Source organism: Moesziomyces antarcticus (genome assembly GCF_000747765.1).
Source record: "Moesziomyces antarcticus DNA, scaffold: scaffold_v10004, strain JCM 10317, whole genome shotgun sequence".
NCBI classification, from domain to species: Eukaryota; Fungi; Basidiomycota; class Ustilaginomycetes; order Ustilaginales; family Ustilaginaceae; genus Moesziomyces; species Moesziomyces antarcticus.
In genome coordinates this window covers 913,178-929,550 of record NW_014639006.1, presented here as the reverse complement: position 1 = coordinate 929,550, position 16,373 = coordinate 913,178, and the positions used below count along the sequence as shown (strand labels likewise).

Below are 16,373 nucleotides of genomic sequence, written 5' to 3'. Positions count from 1 at the left end.
CCATTCGAGTATGCCGTAGGACCATGAGGTCCATACAGGAAGAAGAGATTCGGGAATTTCTGCAAGGATTCAAAAGAAGAGCCCAAAAAAGATGGACAAAAAAGGTGGTGTCAAAATCATCTGGCTGACAGGTGTTGGACGTGATGTCAAGACTTACAGCCGTGTTGAGACCGTTGAGCGAGTTGCAGCCCTGCGACCACTTGTCGGTGAGCGGCAGACCCTGCTTGCCACGGATGTCGATCTGCTTGAATCCACCGGTGTGCGTATCGAAGCCGGTGGCGAGGATGATCTGGTCGAGCTCGATTTCGCGTCCGCTGTTGAGCCTGACGCCGGTCTCGGTGATCTCCTTGATTCCTTCGTCGCCTCCACGCTTGATCGAGACGATCTCGACATTGTCCTGGTTCATGACCTCGTAGTAGTTCTGCTCAAGCGAGGGGCGGACGGTGCCAAAGGTGTGGGGCCACTCCTCGGGGCAAAGGATCTCGCGCTTCTTGGGATCCTTGATGCGCTCGGCAACCTTCTTCTGCCAAAAGTCGTACGCGGTCTTGTTGGCCTCCTTGTTGGCATACAGGTCGTGGAAGGTCTCGAGCCAGAAGTGGAAGCCACCTCGTGCCCACAGCTCCTCGTAGAGCCTCTCTCGCTCCTCGGCGGAGACCGAGAGCGTCTCGCGTGGGTCAAAGTCGTAGTGGAAGCCGCCAAAGGTCTTTTTGCGCTTTTCAAAGATCTCGGGATAGATGTCCTTGAATGCCTCCTGAGCACTCGCCTCGAGCTTCTGCTGTCGCATGGGCAAAGCGAGGTTGGGCGTGCGAACAAAGACGGTAAGACGGTCTACCAGGGGTCCGATCTCCTGGCTCACTTGGATGCCCGAAGCACCGGTGCCGATGACGGCGACCTTCTTGCCCGTGCAGTCGATCGACTCCTCCCACTCTCCCGTGTGGACGATCCTGCCCTTGAATTTTTCCATGCCTGGAATCTTGGGGATGTTGACTTTGGAGGCGAAGCCGAGGCAGAAGATGACGTGCTGCGCCGTGACGGTGACGGTCTTGTCCTCGCTCGGGCCTGCGGTCAGCGTCCACTTCTGTGCAGCATCGTCCCAGTGCGCGCTGCGCACGCGGTGGTTGAAGCTGCAATCCTTGCGAAGTTCGAGCTTCTCGTCGAGGTGGTTGAAGTACTGGCGAAGCTCCTTAAAGTCCGGATACTTGCACGAGAAGTTCCACGATCTCCAGACTTCGGGGAAAGAGAGACCGTACAGCGGGACTTCGCTGTCGACTCGAGCTCCGGGATACTGGGGTAGGTGCCAGCGTGACGTGTCAGTTCAACGGCCGCTCTAAATATGCATGCAAATGACAGTATTACTTACGCAGTTGAGCCTCCAAATGCCGCCAAAATCAGGCGCCGCATCGAAGAGATGCACGTTGAAGCCGAGCTTTCTCAGCATGTATCTATAATGGGAAGAGGCGAAGGCGGCGGAGAACGAAGAAAAGACAAACAGGTTCAGCGGATGTTCAGACGCTCGACAACATGTGCTGTCAGCCTCTCCACGATTTGCGTGGAAACGAACAGATGATAAATTCCGGCGAAGCCGCCTCCCACGCAGACGGCGTCGTAATGCTGGGTCATGTTGGGTGTGTCGAAGCAAGAGAAAGTATAGATGGTCGGGATAGTTGGCGAAGACGCTGGTTGCGATCAGGGTGCAAAACAGTCTCGGTCGCAAAGGTGAAGAAGGGCGGAGGGTGAGAGTGTGATTCGGTGCCTTATATGCAGTGTTGTTGGCTGTGCTTGCAGGCTGGGTGGGGCAGCCGAGATGCCGCCAGGTGACGCATTCTAGCCCACCGAAAGGAGGGGGGGAGCGGAAGGGTGCCGACGAGTCAGTGTATCTTTGATCGATTACCACAAGGCAGCGCCGTCGGCGGCGGAAGTGGCCACGTCGAGGCCCAGGCCAACGTGGAGATGGAATCGCCACTCGGTGGGGAGGCGGCGGCAATCAAGCGGGTCATCTGATCCAGGGCGGCTAGACGCGGTGGGGCTGTGGCGGGACTGCCAATTTGCCCCGCATATTCGGTGGTCGACTCGAGTTGATGCTCGAGAGATGCCGAGGGGTGGGGAAGAGCTAGCCCGCAGCAGAAGGCGGCTTGTCCGAAAGCTGGCAAGGCTGCTTCGCCAAGCGTAACAGCGCAAGGCGGGGCAGGGTCCAAGATGGTCGGAAGTGCCGACTTCGAGACGCCGCGCGGGTCGCCGAACAGCCGCCAGGAGCGCCCATCTTCGAAAGCGGTATGGAAATGTGCGACTCGCTTATGCTCGGCACAACCGACGCTCGCATTGTGCTGAGAGCCCAAGGACTCCTCCACTTTGATGCAGACGTCAAAGGGAAGACGAGGATGCCTCCCCGCTGCCCACTGAGTTGGCCTCACGTCGGACTCTGACCGAATCGTTAAATTGACCGATGCGCATCAGCCGTGTGAGACTACAGTAAAGGGCTGACTGCGTAGGATCAAGGGGTCGGACTTGCCTGGCTGCCGTCACTCAGTGGAGTTGTGGCTGGCATGTGGCGGGCAGCCTTTTCTGCAGCGGCCAGGGTGCAGATGCCAGGTGGGAGCAAGTGGGCAGGCAGGCTTACCCCGCATTTTTTTTTGGGTGGGAGTCCGCGCAATCCGACAGGGCTTGATTCATCCGGCCGCTCGCGACTGCATTTCTGCGGTGTGTAGCCGCAGTCTGGTGCAGGCGAGTGAAGCAGCGCTCGACGTGGCTCGTGCGGAGATGCGGAAATACGCAAGCCAAGCCCGGCGAGCCAAACCCCCCGCAGAACATCTGCTCAACACAGTGCAGGCTCATCTCCATGCCGCCTTCGATAACTTACAGGTTGAAGCTTCATGCGCGCGCATTGGATCACCGAGCTCGATTATATGAAGATCTGGGCTTTGTCCACTTCTCAAGACAGCTCTTCCCGATAATTGTCTCTCTCTCTTTAGCTGTACGAGGCCCAAAGTGTTCGCGTAGTGCCTTCTTGACCCGAGCGCCACCGGAAGCCAGCTGATTGAGGATAACATTCATCCCGCGTGTCCAGACAATCCAGGTTGGCTGGAGCGCGGGTGTCATTCCCCCAGCTTTCGGCGAGGTGCGGATATGCCGGCGTTGAGCTAAGAGTCTGGCGTTGGGTGGAATTAGAGCTGAGCACAACACAAAGGCTTTGTCGCCTCCTCCACGCGCGGCTCTCGGCGCAGTGGATTAGCCGGGGCGGTTGTGCATTCGTCCAGCTTTTCGAGAAACCCCACAGCCAAGACCCGCAGGTGCGCACGGCGCAACTCCTCTCGGCTCCCGCCACGAAGCTTTGACTTCAGCATATCGAGACTCGAGTCCGAGCATCTCATGGGAGCTCTTCCATCGTCACCTTCATTGGCTCCTTCCCGCCCGCCTCCTTCCAGTGCTCCTTCATATACGACCCGTCCATCTTCCTAGCCGCCTCATCATCCGTTCTGCAGAAACTAGTATTCCTGCGATTATGATCTTCACATCCGCCGCTGAGCCCGTCAAGGAGCTTCCGGACCACCTCGACGTCTATGGCTTTCTGTTCGAATACTTTCCCTCATCTCGTCCCGATACGCGCAACACCGGTCTCCCGCTCTTCATCGACGAGCAGACCGCCCAACAATGGACTTTCGAAGAGACCAAGGAGAACACCGACCTTCTCTCCGTCGCGCTGGCAGAGAAGTGCGGCATCAAGCCCGACACGCGTGCTGCCATCTACGCCACCAACAGCATCTACTATCCTGCCACCATCTGGGCCATGCATCGCCTCGGAGCCGTCGTCTCGCCCGCCAACGCTGCTTTCATGGCAAAAGAGCTCGGCCTGCAGATCCAAGAGTCCAATTCCAAGCTGCTCTTTGTGAGCGAGGATCCCGTCTCGCTCAAGAATGCTTTCGAAGCCGCAAAGATCGCCAACATCCCGCGCGACCGCATCGTCATCATCCAGGAACCCTACACCGTACTCAAGTATTCCGAATCCAACTACGGCCGCATCCAGCGCAAGTCGCAGGGCGCATGGACGCTCGCCGGCCTCATCGAGGAAGGTCGTGACATTGTCAAGGCCAAGGGCGACGCCATCCTCACCTCTACACGATACAAGCTCAAGCCAGGCGAGGCCAAGACCAAGATCGCGTTTCTGTTGTTCTCATCTGGCACGACTGGACTACCAAAGGGTGTTGCGATCCAGCACTTTGCGGTCACTTCCAACGCACTCCAGACCATGGCTTTCAACAAGGTCGGCAGCAGTCTTGGCGCCAAAGGCCGCTTCTGCCCTGGCAAAGACGTCTCGCTTGGCGTCCTGCCCCAGGTCCACATCTTTGGCCTCAGCACCTGTACGCACTTTCCCTTTTACGCCGGCATTGCCAACGTTGTCATCAGCAAGTTCCGTGGCATCGAAGCCATGATCAAGACCATCATCAAGTACAAGATCAGCGTGTGGTGGCTCGTGCCGCCCATGGTGGTGCTCTTCTGCAAGGACCCGAGCGTTGCGCCGTATCTGGACGAGCTGCGCAAGGTGGCGCGTTTTGCCATGGTCGGCGCTGCACCACTGTCCGAAGACCTCAGCAGGCAATTCAGCAAGATCTTCCCGAAGCTCGACTGGGGCCAGGGATCCGGTATGACCGAGACGTGTTCGGTCACGACCATGTTCCCTGTAGGCGAGCCTGTCGTCATGGGATCGGCAGGGCGTCTCTTCTCCAACACCGAGGCCAAGGTGGTCAATTCGGAAGGCACGGAGGTCGGCTACGACGAGCTTGGTGAGCTCTGGCTGCGTGGGCCCCAGATCACACTCGGGTATACGAACAACGAAAAGGCGACGCGCGAGACCTATGTGGAAGGAGGCTGGCTGCGCAGCGGCGACGAAGTCAGGATCGACAGGAACGGCGATGTCTTTTTCATCGACCGTCTCAAGGAGCTCATCAAGGTCAAGGGCTTCCAGGTAGCGCCCGCTGAGCTCGAGGGCTTCCTCCTCGACCATCCCGACGTGTCGGATGCGGGCGTGATTGGGATTCAGGACGAATCCGCAGGCGAACTGCCGTTTGCATTCATCGCGCTCTCGCAGGACGCCAAGAAACGCGCCGCTTCCGGCGGCAGCAAGCAGCAAGACGAAATCCGCCAGTCCATCCTCAAGTTTGTCGCGGACAACAAGACCCGCTACAAGCACCTGTGCGGTGTAGCATTGTAAGTTGATCCTCAGAGCGCTCTGACCGACTCCTGGACCCGTCACTGACCCCACCTTTATGGCGCACACAGCATCGATGCGATCCCAAAGACCGCTTCGGGCAAGATTCTGCGTCGCGAAATGCGCGACATGGCCAAGAAGCTCGCGCCAGAAGATCTGCGCCAGAAGCGCGACGTTGCCGCAAAGCTTTGAGCGCTCGAATGCGGATGCAATTGTCGATACTAATACATGTTGAGTCGCAGACAGAGTGTGACAAGAGGCTGCGTGTGGTCAGAACATGCGTCGGCGCTTTCCGACGCCCGGGAAGCCTGCGGTGGTGCCGGGCGGATAGTGACCCGGCCGTTCGCGTTGGAGATAGTACTGGCGATGTGCCTCGCGCAGGTGGTTCGGACGCAGCGGGCCCGACTCATTGCGCGCAGCTTGGATCTCGCGTGCTGTAGCGCCCGAAAACGACAATGTCAGCTCTGAGTGCACGGCCGTAACGTGTTGATGCGGATGACCGCGATGCTTACCCTTCTCGATGATCTCGCCCACAAAGATCTTGGCCACACCCGAGACGACCATGGCCACATGCTGCGAGACCGACTGGGAGAGCACGTGGTTGACCAGCTGTGGCGAGCGGCGCGGCGGCAGCCAACGTCAGGATTTGAACGCGTACAAAGAGAGCGGTCGCGGTTGCAAGAACTCACCTTTCGGACGCTCGCCTTGTTGAGAGCGCCTCTACGCGACGCCATGTGGCGATCCAACTGGTCTTCGTCCATGACCATGGACAGCAGACTGTACCATCACAATTGGTTCGACGGCGGGTCAGCAAATGTCGACCCAGAGACTGAACACGCAGTTCTTTAGACGGACTCACCCCATATTGCGCTGCTGCGCTGCGTAGATGGCTTCCTGTGTCGAGAAGTGGTCCTTGCCGAGCTCTTCCACTCCGTCGTCAGCTTCGACCTCTTCGTCCTCTGCGTCGTCCTCTCCAGGCGGCGCCTCGCGAGGAGCCTCTTCCTCGTCGTTGTTTTCAGCATCGGCTGGTCGCTGACTAGCAGTCCGCGAGGCGCCAGGCGTGTTTGCTTCTCTGCCCACCGATGACATGCGCGAAACTGACCTGGCCGTGGACGACCTCTGCTTGCCAGCCGTCTTGGCGCCTGCTTTCGCTCCTCCGGACGACTTTTTGCCTTTTGATTTGGCCTCTTTGGCAGGAGATGCAGGGGTTATGAAGGGTGCCGGCGAGGCAGCGGCGGACGCGGGTGCATCCTTGTTGTCGGCCTTCTTCTTCTTGCTAGGCTTCTTCGGCTTGACTGGCGCTGGTGACGCTGCTTGTGCTTCTCCACCCTTTGATGTCTCTGCGCCATCGGTGGCAGCTGCTTTCTTCTTGGGCTTCTTCGGTTTCGTCTCACCCGACTCCGTCTTGGGCTTGGCAGGAGCCTTTTTGGATTTGGGCGCGGCCGGCTTGGGCGTGGATGGACCGGCGGTCATGGGTGACGAGCCGGCAGCCGAAGTCGGCTCATCCGTCTCCATCTTGACTACAGATAGTGGATGTGAGGAGGACATCGCAGCATGGTTCGGTGGGATGAAGCCCGGGTTCGAGGCCGTTTGCATTGGTGGCATACTGGCGGCAATCTGGGCCTGTAGCGCGTCAAAGTCGGATGCTTGCGACATCGGCAAGTCACCCATTGGAAAGCCAGACATTGGCTGATAGTACTGGCTGCCATCTTCACCGCCCCCTCCAAATTCGAGGGGCATGTCGAAGAACGAGGCCGGTATGACGCCTTCGCCGGTGAAGTTCGGCACGTCTATGCCAGGCATGTTTGCGCCCTGAGGCGGCTGCGACCCTGACATGGTCACAGTCGCTGTGCCTCAGTGCGTCGTAGTAGCAGGTGCAGTAGATTCGGCGCCGCTGTTGAGGGGTAGCGAAGAGGGCCGCCGTTCGTATTGATCGTGATTGTGTTGGGTGGCTTGCACGGAAAGTGTCGAGCGAGAAGCAAGCATGCAGGAGGGTCCTAGCTCCACTTTGATCACGTGACTACAGAATAGATGTTAGGCCGTAAGCGTGGCTTTGATCCATTTCTGCAAAATCGCGCCGGAGATTCGCCGAACTGCCTCGGGATCTCACCGTGCGGCAGGCAACACCTCTCTTCCCAGCAGAGCACCTTCCATTTTGACGGCGAAGACAAAGTCGCAGCGAGACGGAGACTACGTAGTGCCTAGCTAGAGATGAACCCTAGCACAGGTCGTAGCTGGCATCAATCACCCGGATGCTCAAAAAGGCAGATAGTCTCGGGCTGGCGAAAGCTGGCGAAAGCTGGTGATGCCCAGTGGAGTGGCCTGTTCGCTTCGGAGTCTGGCCGAAGCGGCTCGCTCACGGTCCAGCAGGAAGAAAACCACTTTTTTTTGCGCGAAGAAAATTTGTGAGGCGTCGTGCCGGTCGGGGCGAGCTGGAAGAAAGCAGGAGAAGAAACAACAAACACGTGGGCTCTGATGCCGCTTTCGAAACAGGTGGAGAGAGAGATGCAGGGCTCATCGGAAGCTGCCTTCACGTCGGACAGGCCAAAGCGGTACTGCACAGCGCAGAGTTGTGACGGCCCAAAGCTTTTTGGGTGTGACTGGGTTCGGCACCAGGCCGAGAGTGTCGGCCATGGCGGCGTCAAGTGGTGAGCTCTTTCCGCCCACGCTCCTGTCGTTCCACCACCACCTCCTTCATCCCCCTCTTCCATCGGTCCCACCTTTGAAAGCAAAAAATGGGCGTCATCACTCACCCCAACATCCGCGATGGATGGTTCCACGAGACCAACTCGCAATGGCCCGGTCAGGCCATGAGCCTCCAGGTGCAGCGCATCCTCCACCACGAGAAGTCGCTCTTCCAGGATGTGCTCGTCTTCGAGTCCACCACCTTCGGCAACGTCCTCGTCCTTGACGGCGTTATCCAGTGCACCGAGCGTGACGAGTTCTCCTACCAGGAGATGATTGCCCACCTCCCCATCGCCTCGCACCCCAACCCCGAGCGCGTTCTCGTAATCGGCGGCGGTGACGGCGGTGTCCTCCGCGAGGTCGTCAAGCACGACTCGGTCAAGGAGGCCATTCTCTGCGACATTGACGAGGCTGTCCCCCGTGTCTCCCAGCAGTACCTTCCCAAGATGGCCGAGGGTCTCAACCACCCCAAGTCCAAGGTCATCATCGGCGACGGCTTCGCTTTCCTCAAGGACCCCAAGAACAAGGCCAGCTTCGACGTCATCATCACCGACTCCTCCGACCCGGTCGGCCCCGCAGAGGTGCTCTTCCAGCAGCCCTACTTCGCCCTGCTCAAGGAGGCCCTCAAGCCCGGAGGACACATCTCCACCCAGGCCGAGTGTGTCTGGATCCACCTCAACCTCATCGGCGAGCTCCGCCGCTCCACCAAGGAGCTCTTCCCCGTCGCCGACTACGCCTTCACCACCATCCCCACCTACCCCTCCGGTCAGATCGGCTTCGTCGTCTGCTCGCTCGACGCCAACCGCAACGTTCGCGAGCCCCTCCGCCAGGTGCCCGACTGCCGATACTACAACTCGGAGGTGCACAAGGCTTCCTTTATCGTCCCCGAGTTCGCTCGCAAGGTCATTGAGGAGGGTGCTCCCGCCCCTGGCCGTGTGATCCCCACTGGTGAGGGCAATGCCAAGGCTCAGCGTGCTCCCAAGAAGATCCTCCTCCTCGGCTCCGGCTACGTCGCCAAGCCCTTCGCCGAGTACGTCACCCGCTTCCCCGAGTACAGCCTCACCGTCGCCTCGGTCAAGATCGAGCACTCGCAGCGCCTCATCGAGGGCCTCCACAACGCCAACGCCACCTCGGTCGACGTCAACGACCCTGCCGCACTCTCGGCGCTGATCAAGGGCCACGACGTTGTCATCTCGCTCATCCCTTACATCTACCATGCCTCGGTCATCAAGGCCGCTTGCGAGCACAAGGTCAACGTAGTCACCACCTCGTACGTCTCGGACGCTATCCGCGAGCTCGAGCCCGAGATCAAGAAGGCCGGCATCACCGTCATGAACGAGATCGGTCTCGACCCCGGTCTCGACCACCTCTACGCCGTCAAGGCCATCGACGACGTGCACGCCGAGGGCGGAAAGATCAAGTCCTTCCTCTCCTACTGCGGTGGTCTGCCTGCCCCCGAGGCGGCCGACAACCCGCTCGGATACAAGTTCTCCTGGTCGTCGCGCGGTGTGCTTCTCGCACTCCGAAACACGGCCAAGTTCTGGCAGGACGGCAAGGAGCTCACTGTCTCGGGTCAGGAGCTCATGGCCGCTGCCCAGAGCTTCTACATCAACCCTGCCTTCGCCTTTGTCGCCTACCCCAACCGTGACTCGACTCCTTTCAAGCAGTGGTACAACATCCCCGAGGCCGAGACTGTGATCCGCGGTACGCTCCGATACCAGGGCTTCCCCGAGTTCATCCTCGCCCTCGTCAAGCTCGGCTTCCTCGACGAGGAGGCCAAGGACTTCCTTGCCTACGGTACCAAGGCCTCGTGGGCTGACGTCACCGCCAAGATGGTCGGTGCCGCCTCCACTGCCGAGACCGACCTGATCGCTGCCATCAAGACCAAGGTCTCGTTCAAGTCGGCTCAGGAGGAGGAGACCATCATCCGCGGTCTGCGCTGGCTCGACCTCTTCTCCACCAAGGCCCCCGTCACCGTGCGTGGCACCGCCCAGCAGGAGGCCGGCAAGGTGGCCGGCAACCCGCTCGACTCGCTCTGCGCTACCCTCGAGGAGAAGTGCGCCTACGCCCCCGGCGAGCGCGACATGGTCATGCTCCAGCACAAGTTCGAGATCGAGACTGCCAACGGCGAGCACAAGACCCTCACCTCGACGCTGCTCGACTACGGTATCCCTCACGGAACCTCGTCGATGGCCAAGCTCGTCGGTGTTCCCTGCGCCATTGCTACCCGTCTCATCCTCGAGGGCCACCCGGCCCTCACCAAGACCGGTATCCTGGCTCCTTACACCAAGGACATCTGCGACCCCATCCGTCTCGAGCTCGAGAAGGAGGGCATTGCCCTCGAGGAGCGCTACGTCTAGACGATGCCTTCTTCGTAAGCAAAAAGATTCTGTACAGTTCCTACACTTTTCTCACGAATACGACACTCAGTTTGTGGCGCATCTCTATTGAGCACTGTCTTGTTACACATATGAGCACTATGGGTAGAGACCGGCTCTTTTACCCAGACCAGGATACAGTGAAACAGGACGCGACGGCGGATTTGGCTCGCCTCGAAGACTTTGCAGCGTTGCAAGCTATTCGGCGTAGTTGATCTGAGCGTCGGGCTTGAGCTTGAACAACCTTGCTTGCTGAGCTTGGAGCTTTGTGACGCCGTCGATAGTCTGCCTGGACTTCGGGGAGATAAGATAGGTTTTGCCGCTTCCGGCAAACCTGATGGCGTGGAAGCGCGAGTCGGGATTGTAGACGGTGACACCCGAGGAGGTTGGCGTGAACGTCACGTCGTGGCTGGGAAGCATGCGGCCGAAGGAGGTGGACTCGCGCAGGGGAACAGCGTGTTCAAGTGCGTTCTCGAAGCCCTCGACCAACCACTTGTCACCAGACTTGAAGGCCCTGACCAGCCCGCCATTGGTATGAGCGACAAATTCGGTGCTCGAGACGACGTTCGGGATAAGTCCGGCAGATGTGGAGACCACCAGCATGGCGCACAGCACTGCTGCCACGACCAGACGGGAAAAGGATGGAAGGCGGAGGTTGAGCATACTTGCGATTGCTTGACGTGTGCTTGGCTTTGATGGAGGGGCTCTTGACTTGGCAGCTTTCAGAGTGGATGAGGAGAGCCAGGGAGCGATTCGAACTCGAGTCGTCTTATATCTGTTTGGATGGGATGCCGCCTTCGCTCGACGTGCGAGAGCCGCTGGCTGGCTTGCTCTGCGTCGCAGAATGCTGACAGCGATCCGCCAGTCATGCCCGCTGAGTCCTCAGGCCGACTCGATCTGGACAAAGAAAGCCGCGTGGAGCTGCGTGAGAGGAACTCTCGGATGACGCAAGCGGGTCATGCCAAGGCCGTTGTGTGCCCACCGGCTCCCAGGATGCTGTGGCCAAGAGCACGTTCCTACCGTACCGCCGTCGGAAGCGAAACGTGCAAGAAGACGCCCACTTACAAGACCAGCCTACGGGAAGTTTCTGTGACATTTGGGCTTGCCAAGAGTACACCGCTTCATCTCAAACGTATGGGAGCCAGCGAGAGTTCAAGGAGTACACATGCTTGGCGCAGATGCTCACGGGTCACAATGAGTGTGGGGGCTACTGATGATGCATCGCCAAGGCTCTTGTAGCCCCACCCGGCTGTTGCACCGTTCTGCTTTATATCTTGGCATGCCCCGACCTCGTCTTTAGTTCCGAACCGGGATGGCGCCGCTCTCATAACGTAGAGATAGGATGTTTCTCATGGACGGCGGGAGGGAGTCGGATCGGAGCGAAACTTAGAGCTTAAGTCACGGAAGCAGAGCTTCGCCTTCCGTGTTCATCAGTTCTGACTATTCACCGACGTCTGATCAAGACGATTACTTCATCTACGCCGAGGTGAGCGAAGTTACCGGCCTTTTGGGAGCGGATGCGGGTGGACGACGGCTTCATTTGAAGTCGGTGGGCGGTCAAAATTCGCACTCACTCGGACCAACAAGCGTCCTCATTTGCTACGATATGTGGGCAGCGCTGATCAGGATCGGGACATTTGTGCTTGGTCTCGAGGTTGCGGGTCGACACTCTGAGACGGCCACAAACGACTCGTGACGACGATGTTTCGAGCAAAGCGCGGCTCGAAATCCTCGAAGGCGGAGGAATACAGGCTCTAACAGAACGTCTTAATTTTAAGCCCGGATCCGACCGCCTTCTGTGCTGGTTCTGAATTGCGAATTGAGGGTATTCTGGGGCGAGCCAGAAGACTGGGATTCTGCCTGATGTGCGTCAACCGCGGCTGCGGTCGCGGACCCATGCATGTCCGCTGCAGCCATCAGTTCATGCCTGCAGGACTGGAGAGAGGATGGGCGCAAGCGCAGCACGGCGGGGCTTTAGCATGTGGTCGCTGGCGAGCTAAAACCTGCAGCGTTGCATGCATGGGAACTTTTGGCGTCCCGGCCGAGGTGGCCCTCAACCCATCTGCGTCGCCTCGCCGCATGGCCGGGTAGGGTTCGGAAAGAGTGGATGCAACGCAAAGAGCCAAGGCCGGCCAGGTTGCGAAGTGCAGGTCTGCCTGTTCGGCCTCCGCTAACCGCCCCAGCGTCTGTGATTGGAGCGCGTACGACAGGCTCCGGGTTGAGTCTAGTTTTGACCCGCCTGCTGTTGTGGCAGGCCGTTCTCTGCGTGGACAAGTTCGAAACTGACATCCCCTCGTCCACGCTGATACTCTCACACCATCAACAGCTGATATTGCACGTTCCGATTCGACGTGAAAACCAATGCCGACGGCTGCGCCCGTTGACAATATGTTTTGGAAGTGCATGGTGAGAGCTTCTGAAATTCGCCGCAGTCGCCGTGCCGGTACCGCCTTTCGCCACCTCGATCTGGGCGCTTGACCAGCTCGCCTGGAAATCGGCTGAGTGGGACGCTGATCAGCTCGTAGCGCGGGCGGCTACGGATGTAACGTCGAGGCTGGCGGATATCTAGGCGAGAGGCGACGGAGCGAGCCGCCACCTGGCTCGGGTCGTAGTTGGACAGCACTTCGCTAGCCAGGCGAAATGCGGCGGCCCCAGAATCCGTGGGGTCGGATGCTGCCTACTAGCTGCGGGTATACACTGTGCCGGAGCACACGCGAGTCGCATCGACCATGCAGACCACCTTAGTCCACGCCATCCGCGCCCCCCCGCGCTGATCGGGGTTGGGGCTGAACGCGCTAGGGTAACTTTGGGATCTCGCTTAGCTTGCGGCGTCTTCGAAAGATGGAGCCAGAAGGCTCTTGAGCCGAACCACGCTGCGAGGCTTCGCCTAGCGACACGTTTTTCCTCGCGCACCGCTCGGCAACCAAAACCAAACATTCGCTCGTCTACAGTACTCGCACGCCTCGGTATCTTGCGATGGCCACCACGGGCCTGCTCTGTCTCGCCAAAGCGAGCGTGGTCAAAAGTGCAATGCGGAGCGATGCTGTTGTTGCAGATGTATCGGCGTTTTTTTCGGAGGTTCACTCTAAGCCGTGATCCTCTCCACTGCCTGAGCTGCGCAAAGTCGGCGTTGTTGGGATCAAGATGCTGAGCCTGCACGAGCCGGTGTTCAAAGGTGGCGCGCTGCAATGGGCGAACCTGCAATTACGTCATGGGTCGCCCCTGCACAAGGCCCCTTCCGGTCCTCGGAGCTGGCCGCTCCGAACCGCACTTCGGCGAATTCGCCCCTTTTTTCATTTCTCAAAAAGAATCGGGTCGATGCCGATGCCACCCTCTCGTCAGCAGACGCTGAGCCCAAGTCACAGTGTCCCAAGTGCTTTCGAGACGGCTAAGCCGAAAGCACCATCTGAGAGCGCGTTGTGCCGACAGGGTCAGATCGAATGCTCACCCAATGCCTCATGATGCAGACTCAGCTCTATGGTTCAACCCCTCTGCAACGAGACCTGGGATGCAGTGTCGCGCAAGGCCCGATTCGACGACTTGCATCCGTGACGGAACTGCAATCGAGCCGAATCCGAGCCGTTCTTGATCCTGCCATCTCACGGACTGCCCTGGATCCAAGTCTGCTTGTAGTGGATGCGACCTTCGGAAGCTGGCCGCGCTCGGCCGGACGCCTTCGGCTAGATATACATCTGTGTCTCGCACTGTCTACGAGCTCTGTGGTTGGATCCCAAAATACCTGCTCGAACCGCGAAATCATGCTTCCAGGGTGTGCTGCTACAAGCGAAGCAGGCAATGCGGCGACAGAGGATTCATGCGCCTAGGTCATTGTGCCTCACGCTGCCTTGCACCTCGTTCCGGCGATCCGATCGCGTCGGATCCGTCAGGGCAGCTACTGTAGCTCGGCGTTGAGTCCCTCTGTCTCGCTAGAGCCGCGATACAGGTCATCGCGGTGTCGACGGTTCCTCCGCTTCCTTCGGAGCGCAGAGATTCCCGAATGTAACGGTAGATCCAACGAATTCACTCGAGGGGCAAGGTTTTTGTGTGGTGCAAAATTTAGGTTGCCTTTCCAACGGCAGCCCTGAGATTCGACTTCTTTGACAGGCGCGCCTAACGCAGTTCACGGCCGGCCTTTGCTGGACTCGACCATTCCCCACTGCAAAGCTGCCACTGCAAATTCTTGAGGCAAAAAATTCGGACCCACAGTCAACCCTCTCTCGGTTGCAGCTGCAGTGAAATCAGAGGCAAAGGGCGGAGCAAGAGCGCTCATGCGCGAGGGTCAGGCGACTTTGTGTGGGCGGTCCGCTGCTATCAGATGCCGAGCCACTGTAAAAGTCGGCGCCGAAAAGACGCAACATTCTCAGGTCTGCAGTCGAGATGCATCGCCAAGGGCCACGATAAGCACGCCTTTTCCACAGTCGCAGCGCTGCACGAGGTCGAATGAAGTGGCGATCATATTATAACAGAGGTCGCAACATCCCGAGCACAGAAGATCAATGGCGGAATCCGAAGAGAAGCCAGCCGGCTTGGTTTTGGACGGTGTCTCAAAGAGTCAGGTGGTCGTGAGCGACTAGGCAAAGCTCGCCGTTCCGGGCTTCGGCCCCGTCGGCGGCGGGGCGGTTGGGCTTGGGGACTTGCGCTCCGCTTTGTTTGCACTGTCATTCGATTCTGAGTGGGACGACGGAGTTGGAAATCAATGCCAGCGTCGAGCCTCCGACGTGGAGAGCGAGCGCCGGCGTGCTGCGTCGCGATCAACGTTTCCACTCCGCCGGACGTGGTCACCCAAGCGTCTGGCGCAAGCCATCGACGTCGCCCCACCCTCGACGCTGGACTGCGCGTCGCGGCCAACTTTGCGACGATGGGCGAGCAGCGTGAAACCATTTGCCTCCCCAAACTTGCACCAAGAGTGGACTTTCCCCCTTTGGCCCGATGACGGCGTTCGGTAGAAAACCTGCGCAGGCTTCTTCTGCTGGAGCCATGTCTTTGCCCTCGGCCGTGCATGCATTTGCATGTGAAGCCTTCCCAATCCGATCTTTGCCACTGGTCGGCCATTGTCCGATTCCAGCATTTTTGATTTGTTTTAAAAAAGTCAAAAACCATCGAAGGGATGAGGATGTACAGTATGGCAGCACCGCATCCTCCCTGCCTTAGCCGCCTCAAGCTGCCAAGACGCTCTACCAGGTCAAAGGGTCGTAGGGCCGAATCGAAGCATCGGTCAACCGGTCAAAGCCGAAGCGGATGCCAGCCATCCTTGAGCCAGCCAGCCAACATGCGGCAGCGTGCGGCGGAATGACCGTTGACGTCGAGGAGGAGGTGATGCATCAGCAGGTCGGGGGCGGCGTGATGCTTTTGCTGGGCTTGGCTCTCATCACATCGTTCGAAGAGCGTGTCGGGGTCAGCAGCCCAGGCGGCGGAGTTGGCTAGCCGAGGTCCAAATTAGATCAATCGATCGGAGGACTGCCCACGCTCACTCCACCACCACCTGAACCGGCTGTTGCATAGGTTCCCAATTTGGTCGTTTTTCTTTTTCTTGTCATTTTTTTTTTTTTTGAAAATACGGTTTTTTTCGCTCCTCGCAGCGCGCTCACGGTCGACATTGAAGACGGGGATTGCAGCTTCAACGACCCCGTGCACCTGCAAGTCAGCTCGTCGCTGCGCCGTCGTGCAGATGTCTCTCATTTTTACGATTTTCCGCGTCAGCGCCGTGCAGCTGGGGGCCAGCCAGTCAGCGCATCCATCGGCGCCTCTCTGCATTTCCCCCTTCCCCCTCAGCGAGCCCGCTTTGCCTGGCCCCAGACCCAAAAAGTGACCGCGCGCCCTGGCTAGCTACTGTACATTGCCCCGCCTAGGCGCCAGTGCGTCGGCCTCGCGCATGCGCACGCGCAACTGGCCGGGTCGGGACGGACCGCTGCTGATCCTCTGCCGATAGCGCTTTCTGGTGTGCCATCGACGCCGCCGCCCAGACAGTGACGGTCGGAGTCCAGCCGCGAGGAATCCACGCCGCTCGGCCATCAAGCTCGACTGCCTGCGATCTGCCTCGCTTCGAGGCTGGCCAAACTGGCTGCAGCGCTCTGCCGCCTCCCATGCACGCTTTTTGCCCTCCTGTG

The 16,373-nt window shown here is 59.1% G+C and overlaps 6 protein-coding genes across 6 annotated transcripts, besides 6 other annotated features; 3 read left to right on the top strand and 3 right to left on the bottom strand.

Annotated features, from left to right (window-relative positions):
* Positions 1 to 59: part of a sequence feature (In-frame stop codon was detected at splice-junction site;~cyclopentanone -monooxygenase) that runs on past the window's edge.
* A 98-nt stretch (positions 60 to 157) lies between these two features.
* Positions 158 to 1,285: a sequence feature (In-frame stop codon was detected at splice-junction site;~cyclopentanone -monooxygenase).
* Positions 1,286 to 1,360: 75 nt separating this feature from the next.
* Positions 1,361 to 1,442: a sequence feature (In-frame stop codon was detected at splice-junction site;~cyclopentanone -monooxygenase).
* A 119-nt stretch (positions 1,443 to 1,561) lies between these two features.
* Positions 1,562 to 1,676: a sequence feature (In-frame stop codon was detected at splice-junction site;~cyclopentanone -monooxygenase).
* Positions 1,677 to 1,891: 215 nt separating this feature from the next.
* Positions 1,892 to 2,419: a sequence feature (In-frame stop codon was detected at splice-junction site;~cyclopentanone -monooxygenase).
* A 438-nt stretch (positions 2,420 to 2,857) lies between these two features.
* Positions 2,858 to 2,882: a sequence feature (In-frame stop codon was detected at splice-junction site;~cyclopentanone -monooxygenase).
* Positions 2,883 to 3,499: 617 nt separating this feature from the next.
* PAN0_004d2456 (phenylacetyl-CoA ligase) lies at positions 3,500 to 5,395 on the top strand (the record flags this gene model as incomplete). Its single annotated transcript, XM_014802400.1, has 2 exons — positions 3,500 to 5,202; positions 5,275 to 5,395. The coding sequence occupies 2 exons, from the start codon at positions 3,500 to 3,502 to the stop codon at positions 5,393 to 5,395; spliced, it is 1,824 nt and encodes a 607-aa protein (XP_014657886.1).
* Positions 5,396 to 5,473: 78 nt separating this feature from the next.
* Positions 5,474 to 7,006, bottom strand: PAN0_004c2455 (TAFII28-domain-containing protein; the record flags this gene model as incomplete). The annotated part of the gene is made up of 3 exons (XM_014802399.1): positions 5,474 to 5,812; positions 5,893 to 5,980; positions 6,063 to 7,006. 3 exons carry the CDS (start codon positions 7,004 to 7,006, stop codon positions 5,474 to 5,476), a joined length of 1,371 nt encoding a protein of 456 aa, XP_014657885.1.
* A 932-nt stretch (positions 7,007 to 7,938) lies between these two features.
* PAN0_004d2454 (saccharopine dehydrogenase) lies at positions 7,939 to 10,248 on the top strand (the record flags this gene model as incomplete). Its single annotated transcript, XM_014802398.1, has 1 exon — positions 7,939 to 10,248. One exon carries the CDS (start codon positions 7,939 to 7,941, stop codon positions 10,246 to 10,248), a length of 2,310 nt encoding a protein of 769 aa, XP_014657884.1.
* Positions 10,249 to 10,464: 216 nt separating this feature from the next.
* PAN0_004c2453 (uncharacterized protein) lies at positions 10,465 to 10,929 on the bottom strand (the record flags this gene model as incomplete). Its single annotated transcript, XM_014802397.1, has 1 exon — positions 10,465 to 10,929. The coding sequence occupies one exon, from the start codon at positions 10,927 to 10,929 to the stop codon at positions 10,465 to 10,467; it is 465 nt and encodes a 154-aa protein (XP_014657883.1).
* Positions 10,930 to 11,133: 204 nt separating this feature from the next.
* On the top strand, positions 11,134 to 11,962 carry PAN0_004d2452 (uncharacterized protein; the record flags this gene model as incomplete). Its single annotated transcript, XM_014802396.1, has 2 exons — positions 11,134 to 11,425; positions 11,730 to 11,962. The coding sequence occupies 2 exons, from the start codon at positions 11,134 to 11,136 to the stop codon at positions 11,960 to 11,962; spliced, it is 525 nt and encodes a 174-aa protein (XP_014657882.1).
* A 3,527-nt stretch (positions 11,963 to 15,489) lies between these two features.
* PAN0_004c2451 (uncharacterized protein) lies at positions 15,490 to 15,945 on the bottom strand (the record flags this gene model as incomplete). The annotated part of the gene is made up of 2 exons (XM_014802395.1): positions 15,490 to 15,686; positions 15,855 to 15,945. The coding sequence occupies 2 exons, from the start codon at positions 15,943 to 15,945 to the stop codon at positions 15,490 to 15,492; spliced, it is 288 nt and encodes a 95-aa protein (XP_014657881.1).
* Positions 15,946 to 16,373: the final 428 nt, after the last annotated feature.